At 45.3% G+C, this 18,039-nt stretch overlaps 1 protein-coding gene across 1 annotated transcript; it reads right to left on the reverse strand.

Moving 5' to 3' along the window:
* Nucleotides 1–10,471: 10,471 nt before the first annotated feature.
* Nucleotides 10,472–14,480, reverse strand: EDN1 (endothelin 1). The gene is made up of 5 exons (XM_064705265.1): nucleotides 14,348–14,480; nucleotides 14,028–14,169; nucleotides 12,885–13,043; nucleotides 12,508–12,615; nucleotides 10,472–11,748 (listed from the first exon to the last, which is right to left on the reverse strand). The coding sequence occupies exons 1-5, from the start codon at nucleotides 14,409–14,411 to the stop codon at nucleotides 11,610–11,612; spliced, it is 612 nt and encodes a 203-aa protein (XP_064561335.1). The 5' UTR covers nucleotides 14,412–14,480; the 3' UTR covers nucleotides 10,472–11,609.
* Nucleotides 14,481–18,039: the final 3,559 nt, after the last annotated feature.

Raw genomic sequence — 18,039 nt, forward strand, 5'->3', positions numbered from 1 at the left:
GCATCTCTACCAGGTAAATCTGCTCATTAATCAAGGAGGAGATAAGCTAAACTGGCTCCATCTTTGCAGCTGGATACAGGTCTCTGGATTAGGAGACAAGTCAACAAAAGTCTCTGTGTAGCTGTTCGTAGGAGTGCAAAAGAGAGATTATTTTCCTTTCCCTTGTTTTAATCTGCAGTGAAAGTCAAAATCAATTTAGAAGATACCTATATCTTGATCCAGTGAAGAGAAAAACAATATTTCAGCTTACCCAAAGGAACAGTAGACACACATCTCACATATGATTGGCTGTGAATATTAGAGACCCAAGGAGAACACTTTTTTTGCCATTAGGGTTTTTTTTTTTTTTTTTTGCATCAGGCAATACCCTCTGCTGTCAAACATTTCTGAGAAATCAGTGCAAGTCAGGGTAGCCCCATTCCACAACTTTGTTCTCTCTCTCCAGCAGAGAAAGCCACTTCATTAGGTTTGACTCAGTGCCCACCTGGCTCAAAGATGGCATAGCTATTCACTGATGTCACCTATGGATTTCAGGGTCAGCACTGTGGGCTGGGACCTGTTCCTTTCTATATGTTTGATATAACATAAAGAAACTTCAGTTGACCCCTCCTGACTTTCTCAACAGTCAAACTCAAACTGAGAAATAGCCTGAAACCAGCTCTGTCAAGGAATGCCAGTGCTGTCTAAATGATCCAGCTTTCTGATGGGAGTCACACATGGAATGCATTCACAAGGTTTCTTCAAACTGGGAGTGAGTACAGTGAGAACTGATCTTCAGTGATATCCTGGCATGCACTCCAAAACTATTGAAACCAATCGCCTCAGTGCTGTTTCTACATCCTTTTTAACTACACTAAGATTCTCTTTTCTGGTAATTCAATTCTTGAAATTTTTCCTTGAGTTAGCCTACGCTTCCCCTTTCTTTTTTTTTCAGAGGAGATTTCCCAACGAAAAATTGTCCTGGAAGAGATATAAATAACATCTGGGTGTGAAAAATTTTTTCAACAGCTGACTAAGTCAGAAAAGAGCACCAAGAATTTATTTTTTTTCTTTTGTCAGTATGATAGTTGAAACTGGTAATCTTTTCCTCTTGAGTCAGCCCAGCTATGTGAGGGTAGTAGGCCAGGCTGCAGGAGCTAGCCTCATTCAACATTTCATGGGAATCAAATTCTCCTCAGCCTAGCTTCCATCCTGCTTCTTTCTTCCCTCTGATTTGCTACCTCCTCAGGATAACCTAGAGTTGATTCATGGTAATTAGGCTGTTCTAGAAACTCAGCTTAAGATGGTAAGCTTCTCCTCCCAAGAGCTTCCTTTGTGCTATTTTCTTTACCACACCTTCAGTTTATTACAAAGCTCACATAGAGTGCATCTTGTACCTGCTTGCCTCAAGGAACATATCTATGGGTAAGCAATTGGTAAATAGCTGCCCTGCTATACTTCTGTGATAATTTTGTATTCTCTTAAGCAAATTAGATACTGAATACATTTCCCTCTGTTTAGTATGGTTTCATCCCTGAAACGCTACTCCATGAGGATTGCCAGTAGATGCTTCCTGCATATTTTTCCCACCATCCTATTTCTGGCCTGTCCATGTCAACCTGTCCTCTGAGCTCACACCCACCTCTTTTATCGTTTACACATGGCATAATGTCTTGGGAACAATCTCATTTCCTTAGAGAAGTCCCCTAGGCTTTTGCACTTAACCATTTCTAGACTGCCTGTACCTGTCCTTTGCTGCACCTTCCTTTGCTCCACCCTCATTGCATCTTATTGGATGCTAATCTGAGAATATATCTGCTTCTAAACCCTTTACTCAGCTGGGAAACAAAATAGTACTTCAGGGTGAATAGCACCCTGAGAATAAATTGTTCACTGTTGAACTGGCACTAAATTCACACTAGGCTGAGAACTTTGAACTGATCACACTGCTCTGCTCATCTTGGTGCGTTACTGTGGCCCTTCCCATTTTGGAAAGCAGCTCTTTGCTGGGAGCTTCATGGGACCCTTAGTGTCAGAAAAGCACTTGCCACAAGGGGCTGTACAGCTTGAGCCTCTTCCCTCTTATTTCCCCCTGGCACCATTCTCACCTCTGTCTTGTTGCCTCTTCCAGATGTAGTTCCCTAGAACTACACATGGTGATTAGAGACATCCTCCAGCCCAAGTTTCCTAGCCCTGAGGCTTTGTGGCCTGGAGAAGGGATTCTCTATGGATCACCTGCGTGATACTACAGGCTGAAGGTCCGGAGAATTTCCACATTCAGTAAGACACTGAAATATTTGCCTGGACAAAAGTAGGATTTCACTATATAAGCCGTTTCATTCATTCAGTAACATCTAGTTAATAATGTCTCAGTTATTCCTTTCCATAACTGATCCTGTGACCCAGTCCAAGTCTTCCTCAGTCAGGAGGACACCAGAGGGGAATTTCACTCTTGGGAAGCACCTCTTCTGCCTGTGGTGAGGACAAACCTTGGTGACCAGGCCACAGAGGGCTTTGGAGTAACCACACAGAGCCTCATAACAAAACCTCATATTTGTGTACAAGCTTCCAGGGAAGAATGGAAAATGAAACATCAGCCAACACTTCCTGTAGATCCACCCCTGTGCACGTGCTTGGGTAGTGGTGTTTCATTTTTCTGGTTAGTGAGTGGTTCTCATCAGAACTGAAAAAGAATTTGTCCAATGATTGCACAAGAGAAATATGGCCTCTGGAGATCCTGACTGCTCTGTAAAGGGTTCTGCTGTAAAAGCATCAGCAACCTGCTCTAATAGCCCCAGGATGAGATTTCATGGGATTCACCATCATGTGGCGGCCATGACACGCTCTTGCAGAACAGGTCTGGGACCAAATTGTGTACATGAGATCCTGCCCATAGGGACTCTATTTGGGTAAACACTGACTTGTTCCTTCAGATCAGCAGAGCCAGCTTTGCACTGAACAGAACCATAAAGTAAAATCATTATTGAGTATGGTAGACTCTGGCCACTTTTGGCCACATGCAGCTGAGGCCATGCAGAATTTTGTACCCCAGCTCTCTGCTGTGCTGTAACCAGATGGCAGCAGGTGAAGAACATGTGTGCTGGCAGTGGGGAGCTCTGTCTCTGGCAGAGGCAGCAAATCCTCAGAAACAGACCAGCTGGGCTCCCTGTAGAGGTTGGACACTCAGAGCCATAACTGTGATTCCTATTCCACTGTCACCTTTCAGACGCTGCCATTTCCTACCATGCTGCTTATCATCCAGAAGTTTCCCACCTTGCCTTTCTGCCCTCGTTTTTATCAGTTTTCTCTTCCTGGAGAGACTACCCCAAGGGGCTGAGAGTAAGATCTGGGGACTGTCCTGCTTCCTACTCAGTGTTCATCTAGACTGACCTGCTTCTCAGATGCTTTCCCTTTCCCAAGCCTCATTTCTGCAGCAATGCCTGATGTTCTCTGGGCAGGGTGCTCAGAAGAGACGGAAATGAGCATTTGCAGACACTTTGAACTGTCTCCTGAATAAATGGAAGAAAACTAAAGGATAGCCAGACAGCAGGGATTATTGATTTTATAGCTATTTCAACAGCTTCATCAGTGGTGGCATGAAAAAAGAGCTCATCATTTATAAATTGACTCTTCCAGGGATCAAAGGCTTGTCAGGCAACAATTAGTTCTGGTAATTAATCAGATGTTTGAGCTTGTCAGGTGGAGAGAGAAGGCTAGTTCTGCATCAGCTCCCTTGCAAAGTTGTAGCTGTAGCCAGGGCCAGGTAGGATGTGCAGGTCACTCATTTGCTAAATATTTCATGTCCTCCAGTGTTCCATCAGTCTTTCTGATACCTGATCCAATTTGGTTGGGCTGTCAGCTGAAAAGGAGGCATCTCTTAGCACACTAATGTCACCCCAGCCACAGGTTCTTTGTCTCCTTAACAATGTCCCTGTCAAATCCCTGCTGAGCAGCTAAATGAACTGGAATGCAGCAAAAAGAAGGAAAAAAGAAAAAAAAAAAAAAAAACAACCAAAACCTGTGGTCTGTCTTTAATTAGCCCATAAACCATTCAGAGCTCCCCAACTGTGCTGTCCATCCAGAGAGGGAAAACTGAGGGCAAATGTACTCTCTCCTTGCAGACCTCATGGTAAAAATAATTCCATGTTAGCAGCAAGAGCTGATTTGAGCAGATGAGAAGCTTGAGCAAAAGCAGCCATTCTGTGTAGCAGTGCCTGGTGCAGGTGCTAAGAGCAGCTGCACACTTTGCAAAGCATCCTTTGCAAGGGCACCTACGGAATTTGGCTATACTGACGAGAACTCTGATAGTTTAAGTGGCAATAAAAAAGACAGATATAAAGGCAGAGAGCCCTTTGATTCTGGATTCTTCTGACAATGGGGAGTAGATCCAAAATGTGTTGTACAACATTGAAAAGACCTTCATTGCAATACCCTACATTGAATGTGCACATATTTGCTGCCTACAAGCACACATGCCAGGTTGATAAATGCCTTGAATTTCCCCTGATGTACCTGATCACTTACACCTGATAATGTATTTATACAATCACATTCTTTTAAGAACAGTTTGCTAGGTGGTGGGACTCAATCCTGAACTTTCCTATGCTGACTTTTTTTTGCAATCTACTTTCTGTGTATAACCACCAGTTTAGTTAATTTATAATGTGGGCCACCAAAGAATATCCAGTGGAAGTGCAAACTGTTCCAGGAATTTCACATATGCAGGTTGTTTTAAAGCACATATGAACTTAGATCCCTTAATCACATTTCATGGTTCTTCAGACATTCAGGGAACACAGGCTGAAAAAATAGCTGCTATCAGAGCTTCATACAGAAGCAGCTCGCAAAAGTTGTGTTTGGTAACAGGGACAGCACAGAAATACTTGTGTAAACAAAAATAAAGGAAAGACTGTAGCTTGCTTAGAAAGTTGAACCCTGTGCATGTATAGGCATTTATAGAAACATCTTTGGAGAAAAATAATTGCTGGGCAGAAAGTGGTTAGTTCAAAGAATACATTTTTTCACTGTATAGTAATATCTAGCCAACTTTCTGACTTGCCTAAAGGGTCAACACCAGAACCAGCAATCTATAATCTATTGCCAATTCAGGGCAAAGGACGGCGCTCATGAACAATTTGCTTTTCAGCCAGGTGAAAGACGTCCTTGTGCTCATGATGAAGCAGACTAAGGGTGAAGTAAAATTAAATTAACAGCTTTAATGCACATTTGGAAGCCACTGGAAAGCACATAGCTGCAAAGTGTCCAGCTGGATGTGTACCGAGAATGACATAATGGTTAGCAGAGACCCAGAAGGAAAAACAGCAAGCCAAGTCCTGAAGAAAAGCCACAAGATTTTAGAAAGATAGTGGATTAAAATTTCTGGGAAAACTAAGAAAATTTTCTTCGTATGAAAACATGGAATAAACATGGATGTCTGCTGAGGTGTCTGTGGATTTCATAGCTGTAGGCTATTGCTGCATGACTGATACAATAAAACCTTTCAGCTGGTGAAATCAGGGCTGTTCCTCCAAACTCTCCTGAATAATGCCAGTTTAGTCCATCCATAGGGAAGCTGGGATGACTGGACAGCACTCCCAGCTGAGATGCTTTCTCAGAAAAATCTGCTGTGAGGTACTGATAAGACCAACGGGGTCTTTTTGAGATGGTGCCTATGGGAAGAGCAGCTGGCACGGCAAAGCAGCCCCCATGTGGAACCTGCAGCCATGTGGGACAGGAGGTTTACACTTCCAGAGGACTGATCTGGGCTGCTGGTGTGGCTTGTGACAGCAGCCACCCTCCTCCTGTCCCCCAAAGGGCACACTGGCATTGGCATTGAGCATTGATCAGCCCAGCATTGATCCCTCCTTCCAGCAGCATGGGTTCTCTCATTCCTGCTTGCCTGGCTGCATAATTAGGTTCACTGCCTGATGGATGTGCGGGGCAGCCCATGTGCAAGGAAAGAGAGTCTCCTTTGAGGTGACATGAGAGGGACAATCACAAGGGGAAAACCCACAGGGCACTCTCAAGGCACCTCTCCAGCACATACAATGTCCTTCTGCACTTGTTTATGGAACTCGAGGGAAATCCTCCCACAGGCAAATCCACACCTTAAAGGCCTGCACATTTCTGATAAGAATAAGGCACACACCATTTGTTCAACTTCTCTGTCTGCTTTAGTTTGCTGTCTAGTTTGTGAATATCACTGCTTTATACTCCTGTTAGAAATAAGGGAAGACTAAAATACGAAACAAAAGACAATCTCTTGCAACAATGGGATTGAAAGGAAGATATGATAAGAGAAGCTCTTGCCCATGAAAACATTCAATACATGTGACTACCTCTGCACAAGAAATCCTTAGAGCACTCCTTTTTTTTTCCATGATGGATACTTCATCAAGTCCTGGGTTAAATTGTGTTTGTGAAAAGAGATGGAGAAAGCAGAGGAGGATATAAATCAAACCTATGTGACCAAAAATACAGTGCTGCTTTCTTCTTGCCAGATTAGAAGTTGGATTTGTCTCTGGTGACTGGCACAAATGCACATTTTTCCTTTAGCTAGGAAAAAAGTTCCTTTTAGGGTTGTTTTTTTTACTTTATTTCCTTGGAGAGAAAAACACAACAACAACAACAGTGTGGGCTTGAATTACAGTTGATGAACCAAATAATTTCTGTAGCCCCCAAAATAGCTGGAGAAGTCAATGAAACCACAAACTCCATGGGGCTCATCCATTTCTGAATGCAGCTTTTTGGAGCCAGAGGCAAACTGCCCTATCACTTACCAAAGTGATATTTATCTAATTTATTACTATCAAATGCTTGCAGGGAGGAAAAAAACCCCATCCAAATATAAACAAAACCCATCCAAACCCAGCCCAAGAAAACCAAGAGCCATTAAAGGCCAGTGCTAGCATGAGCAAACCAGTGTCTGTTTGTCCCCAGCGTGGCAATACCAGTCAGAAGGAAGGCTTTCTGGGTCAAATTCTGCTCTCATTTGCACTGCCAGAAGTGATGCCTCTAAGGCTGAGGGAATTGTTGGCTGGCTGGCTGGCCCAGTGGACTTCATGCAGAACTCAGGTCTCCTTGACCTGATCGGAGCAGAGGAGCCTGTCCCGGGCACTAAGACATACCAACTGATTGTTTAACCATATTGAGCAAAATAGGCTTCCCTACCATTTTTCACCTAGCTCAGATTTGATCAGAGATATAAAATAAAGAAAGACATGAACACTCATTCTGGCTACGGTTCTGAAATGTCGTTTGCACGATGTTTACCTCAGGAAAAATGATCTTGCCACTATCTTTGTACTTTATCTGCAGCTTTCTGTCTCTCTGCATACTTACACTTAGCACCACAGCTTCCAAGCATTCTCCTCTAATTAATCAAAAAGTCGGTCCTTTTGTTTCCTAGGTCACGAAGGAAGAACAGTACATTAAATAAAGATATTGGCTGAGGATGGAAGCTGGATTTCTACCCAAGGAGCCTAATAATAGTGCCTTGATGCAGTCCAAGTAAAAATTGATACGGTTTTATATACACAGAGGCAAACAGTTGAGTGTGAAAAGAGTAAACACCAGATAGCATTCAAACAGTGGTTTATCCAGTCATTCTGTGTTTGTAAATATAGAAATGTGTTTTGGTGGCTAAATTTATCCTAATGTAAGGAAACATGAACAAAGAGGTTGGTATTTGGTAACTTCTATAGGCAACATTAGGACATCCTGCAGGAATTATTTGGGGGCAGTTCATGATAATGTGGTACAGATTAGGGTTGCCATTTCTGGAAGAATTAGGTCAGAATTATGTAGATAAGATGGAAAGAATTTCAGTAGCATTGTAGTATTTTCCTGACTTGAAGCCTGACTCACACGTCAAAGCTTTGTTTTATTGTATACCTTGTTTTGATCTATAGTCAAAACAGCCTTTATCCAGAGAAAATGAAAATAAACCAGCTGAGAAAGAAAGAATTACAGTCAGCATTGAATAAAAATAAGTACAGCAAGCCTAATTTTGGAGAATAGTTGTCTTTTCCTGTGAAACTTTCCAATTCCAGAAATGGCCATACTGAACCCAGGAAATATCAGAGGAGGGAGATATACTTTGATAACAGCTCAGGAATGGAGCTTTTCCTTGCTCTCAGTGTGAGATGGAATTTCAGTCATATATCAGGTGTATTTTGGGCCACACTGGAAAGTGGTTTCCCTCTTCCCTATACACTTCCCTTTACGCCTCTCAAATTTCATCCTGGATTAGAAGAACCTCTCACTTAAAAAGGAGATAGGTCATGATCATGAAAGGTTCCCTTTTTCAGGGCACTAAGATTAGTGCTAGTTAGAAGACCAAGAGCTTTGACTCTGCAGCCTTGCCTCTGCAGTCAGCACAATGTTTCCTTTGGCTTCAGGTAGAATATTTTTTCACTCAGTTCGTTTATTATAAGTAAGAATGTACTTTTACACTGCTCTGTGTTCGGTGCCATAAATCCCAGTACATATTATGCCTCTCTTTCCTCACCAGGGTCTCTAGCCTAAGTTACTGAATCTCTCTTTCTCACAGAGCTTTGAGAAGGAGCAAACCTCTGGGACAGACCCTGGTACTTGTATGTGAGCCAGAGTTAAGATAAAATGCTTCATGTTCCCTGTTGCTTGTTCAGTGAGACAAACAGACTGCTGAACTCCACTTTTCCAGTCTAGCTCATTAATGCAAACCAGGGTAGGCTGCAGTTTATGCTCCAATGCCACAAGGCAAATGGGGGGCACAGTGGCATGCAGAAGCAGCAATGCATCCCCTTCCACCCTTGCTGCACCCCAGAAGGTCCCTGAAGCCAGCTGGGCAGCATGAAACAGCTCCTGCCACTCTTCCCAAAGCCTGCAAGCCCCTGCCATCAGGGCAGCTTACCCCTTCATGCTCTTTGCATCGAGGCTCAGGCTTTTTCTTTGCACCGCCCTGGGGACCAAGCTGAACCCACGGCATGCCAAAAGGCCAGAGTGCCCATCCCTACACAAAGCTGCAACATGAGCAAGCAGCAGATGCAGCTAACTGGGAAGGAAAGGAGAATGGAAGCCAGCTTTTGACTCTGGGCATGAACAGAGTAAACCTTAGAAGGAACACGTTTATTTTTAGGATGGTCTCCCAAGAATCTCTTAAGCAGATAGCCAGAAATTTGGGCTATTAAAGCCCACCCACAACATCATTTAGGCCAGCCACACAGAAAATCCAAATAACCAGCCTTAATAACAGCACAGACACTGCTGCAATGCTCCCCCACTCCCAGAATTGATCCTCTCCCCACAATCTTTCCTGGGAGAGAAAACAGGAGCCACTGGGATGGGGGTGCTGATGTGCAGCCCCTTCACTATCAGGAGCATCCATCCCACACCAGCTGCTCCCCTGCCACTTTGGCTGGGTGGGAGGGAGCATCTCAGCTACTTGCTTGTTTATTTTCCCTGCCAAAGGCAACCACTGGTAGGGCAAGAAATGGAAAACCAGGGAGCATTAGTGAGGTCTCTTCACGCCTGACAGAGGTCAGTGATCCAGGCACATCCCGAGCAGTCAGTGCTGGTGATGCAGAGATCAAAGGATTGCTCTGGGGGCTGCAGCCTGTCCTGCAGAAGCACAGGGGCTCCCAGCTCCTTCCCACTGCCTGGACCAGGCACTCCTGTCAGTGCAGGACTGCCAGCAATGTCATTTCCCCACTGAATTACTGCTCTAAAACAGCAGAGCAGCACGAACAAAACTTTATTTTAGCCTGTCAATATTATGAATGTTGACAAGAAATCCAGAACAATTTCAGAAATTTTCAATGGTGACTACTTCTGTGTTTGGGTCACACTCCTTGTATTGTACTTCTTTGTTAAGTTCTGTTTTTAAGAAAACCCAAACCACTCAGTTTTATCCTTGGATTAACTCCTGCACTTTATTTTTTTCCCTACAGGATCAGAGTTTATTAAATCAATTTATTTGCTTTAAGCATCTTTCTAGGTATAACCATTTAAAGTCAGTATTTTGAAACATGTAAAAAAGATAATTATTGATCTAGATTTTTCCTGGGCTTGGGCCCCATTGAGATCTCCATCTTTACCTTGCATGGAATGGGCTGAATTTTTTAGTATAGCAGGGTAATAAGTAACATTTCCTAGTTCAATAGAGCCCACAAGTTTTCCAGCGCGTGCATTTCCCCTCTAGTTCATCCATACCCAAATCCTTAATTCCCATATTTTAATTCTATAGTACACCTACATCATACATGTGAGAAGACTGCTCCAGGATAGATTAATTTGACCAATTGAGAGTTTGCCATGAAAATTTGATGAGCAGTATTGCAGCTAGAACTAGTGTCATGTGCTGTCTCACATCTGGCACAAACTCTGATTGCTGTGATCTGGCTTATCTGACAGAAAGACAATTATGTGCACACATTTCACCTGGGTCAGCTTTATATGTGGGGCAACCTACCTCCATGACCACAGAGCCACAGACTAAGGAAAAACAAGCCAATACAGTAATTAAAAATATTTATTTCTGAAGATATTTACCTTGATAGGCATAAAGCATTTCCCAATTTCATACAGAAATATATAAAACATGCATAGACCAATATGGCCTACTTCAATGTGTATTCAACATGGTAAATATAATGAAGAACTTGTGTGAATATAAATACATGACACAAAAATAAGCACATAAGATTCAACTTGTCTGCAAATTCAACAATGTGAACAAATTCACTGCTATAAACATTCACCCAATATTAGCCTTTTGACTTAATTCAAAACAACCCTTTGTCTCAATGCATTTCCACCAAACAAGGCCCTGAATAAATCTTGCAAGAGCCGCTGGTACATCCCCACTTCAGTGCGTTTTTGGTAGCATGCAAGACACAACAACCTGTATTATTAGAACTTCAGCTGACCAGATATCCTTGTTATGGGAAACTAGTAGTGTCCTTGATAAGTTTTATTTTATGTTGAAGGGTCCTTTGGTATCCAAAGCCAAAGGACTTTGACTATGCAAACAGAGTGCCTAACCCACGTTCAGATAACTCTGGTTGTACAAGTAAACTAGACTTCTGAAAAAAGGCAAAGGGTTGCAGCTGATTAGTAAAGGCAATAACAAGGTGTAAAAATACTCTAGCAGGAGTGCAACAAACAGTATGCGAGGTAGACATGTATATATGCAGTAAGTCCTGATTAAAGTAGAACTGTGGCTTTCATGTTTGCATTTTAATCAAAAGGTAGAGTTCTTTGAAGTTTGTACACTTGGATCTTGCTTTCTGTCCTTGCTAAGCACATCTGTGAGGTCTTCCTTGCGAAATGTTTTTATTGTAGACCCCAAAAGCTGCTCAATTGATGGGTAACATTCCAGAAGCAGTATTCAAACGTTTCTCCAGACAGATGGCTTTTCATGTATGTCACTGCAGATTTCCCTTCAGCCCTTCTACCCATCCACCTGAATTCCGAAATGACAAAATCCTTTGTCTTTATATCTCCAAATACAGGACTTCCTTAGCACTTAGCTCCGCTGTGCAAACACTGGGACAGAGGGGCCCTTGGCCATCGAGGAATGTTGGAGTCAGGGCAGTTTTCGCGATGCTTTGTCAGCAAGCGTTGCAGAGGAGGATTCCGGTGATCTCCCACTAGGATGCTTTCAGGCTCTCCCGGACGCTTTGCCTTTTGCTCGCCCTGTTGTGCTTGAGCTTTCGCCCTTTCTGGAGCTCAGCCTTCAGCTTTGCAATACTGAAGGAGGCTTTGATACTGTTCCCAATGGCCTCCAGCCTGCAAAACCAAGAAATGTACATTTAGCCTTGTGATAATGGAGATGTGTATGTGTATGTATGTGTAGAGTGAAAAAACTTTTTGCTGAAATAAACCTCAGTCTAGATTTCTACCGTGGGATCCTAATAAACTGCTGTTTGCTATACCTCAGAATGAGGATAACTTAAGATACTTGAAATGTTGTATTCATAATTTCAATACAAACATTAAATTAAAATATTCACTCAAATATAGATGCCTTAGACTTCCTTAAGTAGCCCGTCAGGAGGTCTCCAGTGGTTTTTTATGTTTCTCCTGTGTTGTTTCTTTTAGTAAACCTGATCCTACTTCCAATGAATAGGTGCATTTTTCAAGTAAGTAAGCAAGCCCTGCTTTCAAAAAATTATTTAAGACTTCCAGGGCCTAAATCTCATTCAATATCATCAGGTTGCCTGCTCCCCTAAGTCCTGTTCTGCTTGTGAAAGGAGCACTAAAGAGTCTTCTTTAGTACAGGCAAACTTCTGTATTCCATACTTTTCCATAGGAACATGGCTGAGCACTGAATGCAAGCAGAGGACAGACAGCGGGCTGAGCTCAGCACCCGTGTGCTCACAAGCTAAAAACCCAGAGCATGAGGAAAAGCCCTCTGAATATCCTCACAGATTGCTCCGTGACTGTCAGGCTGAAAGCAGCAGCTAAGCCCAGGATGACCCGAAGGCAGGTGAACTGTGCTCTCTATTGCTGCTCCGGGGAACTACAACGGGATGAGAAGAAACTCACCGCTTCATTTTCCTGCTGTCAACAAGCTGTCGGTTCATGCATTTGGGTCCAAGGCAACTGCCGGCTTTGATGCGGTGCCGCGAGGTTTTCTCCACTGTGGACTGGGCCCTGTTAAAAGGGAAAAGGTGCTGCTGTTAAAAAAAGTGCCAAGTCTGCAGTCCACAAGGTGAGGCATCTCGTCAACCACTTCTCAAGGCATGTAATAAGCAATCTTTCTGGGCCAAGCCATAGTGTGCATCATAGAAGTGGGAGCGCTCAGGTAGGAGGCAAGGCTTTGGGGAGAGCATTCGCTCAGCAAGTGCCAAAATGAGTAAGTGCACCACAATCCATCCCTTTCACATGCATTGCCTTTTAAAGAGTAGCAACAAGAGACGCACCAGAGATCTTTGCCTGCCTGGCAGAAGTTCAGACATTTCTTGTCCTTCTGGTTGGCACATCGGCATCTGCTGCTTGGTTCAGCGAGCATCTCCGGCACCACGTCCTTCAGTGATCTTCTGGGTCGAGCAGGGCCACCGAGACCATATGGAACAGTCTTCCTATGATCAAAGAGACAACATGAAAGTCATTTAAATAATTCTGTGGCTTCAAAACACTATGGGGTATTTTGGGCAATCTTATCAACGGCATTGATTACTCGAGTAAAGGTTGTGGGATAGGGAATGCATCGTTAGTCACAGTTTCCATGCAAATGCTTCTGATGATCCTGCAACATATTCATTAGCATGGCTACTGACAAGGATGATGACCTTTTAATTGTGATTTCACAAGGCTGTTATGCCTCCCTGTGCAATAGAAAGCAATAAAACCTCATCTCTTTGAACTTTGGCTACTGCCAACACCGAAAGAAGCAGTAAAAGTGAAGAACAGATTCTCTCTCAGAGGAAACCCAGCAGCAGAAGAAATGTCAATGTTGCAGTGTTTGCAGCCTTAGGTGAGCCTTTGGCTCACTACTTTTTGGTGAGGAGAGTATAGAAATGGATACTGTGCATAATCCTATTAACACGTGGGACGCATTAATTTGCAGCAGAGAGCAGCGAAAGGCAGCTAGAGCCACCCGGTGTCAAAGTATTCCTTCCAACCTCCTAACTTGTCAGAAAGAAAACCGCTCAAATTCAGGCTGGCAAAATCACGCCTTTGGCATTTTGTCTGATTCTGATTCATAGTGAAAAGTATCCTGCAGCCTTTGCTGAGGAGCACCCGAAGGAAATTCTGCTGCCCAGATTTTAGGTAGGCAGGTGTGCTAGGGCTATTAGGAGCTATCTGCCCGATCTGGGTGGCCCAGTCCTGCTTGCCTTCTTCTGGGGAACAGTCTCGTTGCTACATGTGCCAGAAAAGTAGGAGCAGGAAGGTAAAGCAGTAGGAGAAACTGTGCAAACAACTATTCCTTCCTCCCCTTCCCATCTCTGCAGGGGGGTAGTGGTTCGTAATTTTCGCCTTCACACCTCCCTCCCTTTCTTCCTAGCCACAGGGGACCCCGGCGCTGGGGAACTGCCGAAACCCCTCCATTGCACTGCACTCACTCGGGGGTGTTGATCCAGATGATGTCGAGGTGGCAGAAGTAGACGCACTCCTCGTCCATCAGCGAGGAGCAGGAGCAGCGCCGGGCGCGGCGGTGCGCGGCGGCGGCGGGGGGCGGCGCGGCGTCCGCCTCGGCTCCGGGGGCTGCGGAGGGAGCGGCAGAGCTCAGCACCGGCGGCAGGGCAAGGCAAGGCAAGGCAAGGCACCCGCGCATCCCCTCCCGCTCATCCCTCGGCCAGCCCTCCCCGGAGCCCCGCTGCGCCCCCGCAGCCCCCGCGGGTCGGTCCCGGGCGGAGGCGAGCGGCAGCGGACCGGCACCTACCTGCCGGCAGCAGCCCCGGGCAGAGCACGAAGAGCAGCGAGACGATCATGTGGTAGTAATCCATAGCAGGCGGCGTTGGGCGGATGGAAGAAGTGAGGGGAAACGGGGTAAAAATCAATAAAAGGCGAGGGAAAAGCGGAGAAAGTGTGTCCCGGCGTGAGCACGGAGCGCTGTGGCGGGTGCCCTGCGTGGCGCGGCTCGGTGCGCCCCGGCGCGTCTGGCTGGCGCGGCGGTCCCCGGCGCCCTTTTATAGCGAACCCCCATGGAGCGGGTAAACAGCCCCGGCGCTATTTTATCCCGAGACAATGTTATTCTCCTATTAGTCACCGCGCGGCAACGTGCGGGCCGAGATAAGGCCGGGGCTGGAAAGGAAATCGCCTGCAAACTTCAAGAGCGGGGGGCGGCGGCGGCGGCGGCGGGAGGGGGGGCCGGGGGCGCCCCGGGGGCGGGAGGGGCGCGCCTGGAGCCGCCAGGGGGCGCCCTGCCCGCGCCTCGCACCTGAGGGCGGCTCCGGGATTCGGGGATTTGGGATTTCAGGGATTCAGGGAGTCAGGGATTCAAGGCTCAGGGCTGCGGGGCCTCAAGGTTCACCGCTTCAAGGTTTCAGGGCTTCAGAGCTCAGAGCTCTGGGCTCCACCAGCTGCTCCCGCTACTGCCCTGGGGAGAACCCAGCTGTGGAACACCGGGGTCCCTTATGGGGGATGATGGATAACTGACTGCTCTGGACCCTGCCCTGCTCCTCCCTTCAGACCCTGTCAGGTGGGCTCTGGGGTCTCAGGAGGTTTGGGCTTTGCAGCAGCGCTGGAGCATTGGGGTATAATCTCTCTTTTCTGCCCTGGTAGGGCAAGGTGCTAAAACCAGCGTGTTTTAGGTGTGAGCAGGTGTGTAAAGCCAGGTAGCGAGGGAAGGAGGAAGAACTGTGCCTGCTCTTCGCCCATGGCTGTCACCGCTAATTCTAACAACGCCTTTTTTCTGGCATGTTTGTGTTTTCAGCCTTGTGTCCAAGAGCAGAGTCAGTGTGGAAGCTGGACCCTTGAGGAGTGGGTGCAGCAGTGCCATCACAGATACAGACATGCATGGAATCCACTGAGGTCCCAACTGAGGGAGCCAGCCCCTGACTATAAACTTAATTAAATGAACTCAAAGTGCCTGTGATCCGCTGTGGAGCCGTCGTGCTGCAAAGCGTGCCAGTTTCACCTATGATAAATAGATAAGACTCTCTTGGTATTTGTGGTATTTCCGTGCACTGTGCTGTAATAATAGAAATGACCTTGGCTATCACAAAGAGCGGGACTGTTAAGTGCAAGTTGCATTGTGGTCTGGCAGGTGAATGGCCAGCTTTTTTAAAGTATCAAATTATACTGTGCCACTGTATCGCAGCGGACAGACTGTCTGCAGCCGTGCTGAGTCAGAATAAAAGTCCATTTAGCTGGTATCCTCTCTGCCACAATGAATGCTAGCAGATGGCATGGGAAGGAGTACAAGAAAGGAATGCAAGTGGAGACTAATCCTTTCCTCGGTGTAACCTCCCTGCTTCTAACAGGATGAAGTGTAGGGGCTTTCCAAGCAATAATGAACATTTAGACCATTATCCTGAATAAACACCAGTGGCCCCATCCTGAGATGGTCATATCTATTTATCAAAGGTACTCTAAAAACTGCCCTTTAAAATATCTGTGAGTGCAGAAGCCGGGTTATACAATGGTTTTTGTTCACACCTCTCCAGCGTGGGAGTTTATTTTCCAGAGCAGGGATGATATCGTCTTGTGTATTATGTCTCCTTGTGTATGTAGGGCAGGATTTACCGGAATGCCGAAGTATCTGTACAAGTGTGTTTGAATTGCTGCAGTCATGATAAGAATCTGCCAGCAGGGGTCACACAGCTACATACAAAAAGTAATCACAGCCCTCCGAAGTAATGAACTTTATCAGAGTTCAAAAGTTAGGAGAGAAACCAGGTGACTTTTTTCTTTCTTGGTATTAAAAAAAAAAAAAAAAAAAAAAAAATTTAAAAAGCGCAAAACGTGAAGCAGCTGTGTGGGTTGAAAGATAGCAATCGTTCTGTATTGAGTACAAATATGCATAGCCTTTCCAGCCTGTCACTTAAAGACTGTCTTTCATGCCAGTGCTTATTTAAATTTTTTTCCTGAGATTTCTTTTTCTAAGATGTGCACTTGGAGCCAAAATGACTCACATTGGTGTAAGATATTTTCAGCCTTGTCAGAATATCTTGTTAGAAAGTATTTTGTTAGCTGACAAAAACAGCATGCATGTTTCCTCTGAGTAACAAGGCACAAACATATCACAGGCACTTCTGAAGATGGTGTTCTTTTTTGCCTTTTTTTTAATAACAAAAACATCTTCAGCAATTTTTCATAAGAATTCATAAATATTATTGTTGTCAGAGATCCATTTCCTCTGATTCAGCGATTTTTGATAGCTCCACTTTCAGATCTTGAGACTAACCAGAATCGAGCTATTCTGGTTGCTGTTCCCGTTGCTTGAGTAATGCAAAAAATAAACTTTTGTTCCATTTGTTACCAGTGGCCCACGAGGGTCATTTCAGGCCATGGGGATTGCCAGGCCAGGAGGTGGGTTTCCCGGGTTTCCCCAGGAAAGGGTAATCCTGACCCCTACTTGGACACTGTAAAACAAGATCAGCTTTGTGCCATGCAGAAATACTCTTTGGGAATCAAAGAAGGAAAATTTGCTCACTTTAAAGCTGTTTAAAGGAGAAGTCCAACAGTAGGGGTCACAATAGGGGCCTTATAAAATCTTCTGAAGAGGACTGAACTTTGGGTAGCAGTCAGAGTTTGCAGGATGGAAACACAAAGTCAGGTACTCCTCGAGTCGTCCCAGTGCACACCAAGCCAGGTCACCCCAAGGGCTGGGTGGTTTCCACCGTATTTGCACTGCTGCCCATGGGGACAAGGGTGGGAGCAGGAGCTGAAGCTGGCTGCTCCAGCAGCAGTCCCTTTGTAGCTGGAGCACCTTGGGCAGCCACCCCTGAGACATTGTGTTACGGAGCAAAACTTCAGCTGGCCAGCCAGGCTGTGCTTGTAACGTTCCAGCTGGAAAAGGCCATGGCACCGACTTCTGTAAAGGACATTTTGTTTGGTGTCAGAAATGTGAAATGCCTGCTTATCAGCAAAACAATAAAAGGAGACTGTAGAACTGTGCCTTTCTGTCTAGGGAGCAAGGGGAGCAACATGCTGTTTTCTGCTGATTTGAAACACTATTCTCAATTAAATGAAAGTTATATAACTTGTCCCCTTAGTTCCCTCACTGCCCCTCTTGCACCTTACTTTCCTCTTAGGGACTGTCCCACCTGCCCATGCCCCATTTTTATACAAAATGAAATTTTTTTACATAACAGGCAAATCAAAGAGCTGACTATGCCGTGCAGAGGGGACCTTGACAGGCTTGGGAGGTGGGTCCACGCAAACCTCAGGAAGGGCCAAGTGCAAGATCCTGGACAGGTGTCATGGCAATCTCAATCCCAAATACATGCTGAGAGATGAATGGATTGAGAGCAGCACCAAGGAGGATTTGGGGGTTTTTTCACTCAGAGGGCGGTTTGGCACTGGAACTGGTTGCCCAGGGAAGTGATCACAGCACCAAGCCTGACAGAGCTCAGGAAGCATTTGGACAACGCTCTCAGGTGTGATTCTTGGGGTGTCCCATGCAAGGCC

The sequence above is a fragment of the Zonotrichia leucophrys genome, chromosome 2, assembly GCF_028769735.1.
Source record: "Zonotrichia leucophrys gambelii isolate GWCS_2022_RI chromosome 2, RI_Zleu_2.0, whole genome shotgun sequence".
Lineage (NCBI taxonomy): Eukaryota > Metazoa > Chordata > Aves > Passeriformes > Passerellidae > Zonotrichia > Zonotrichia leucophrys.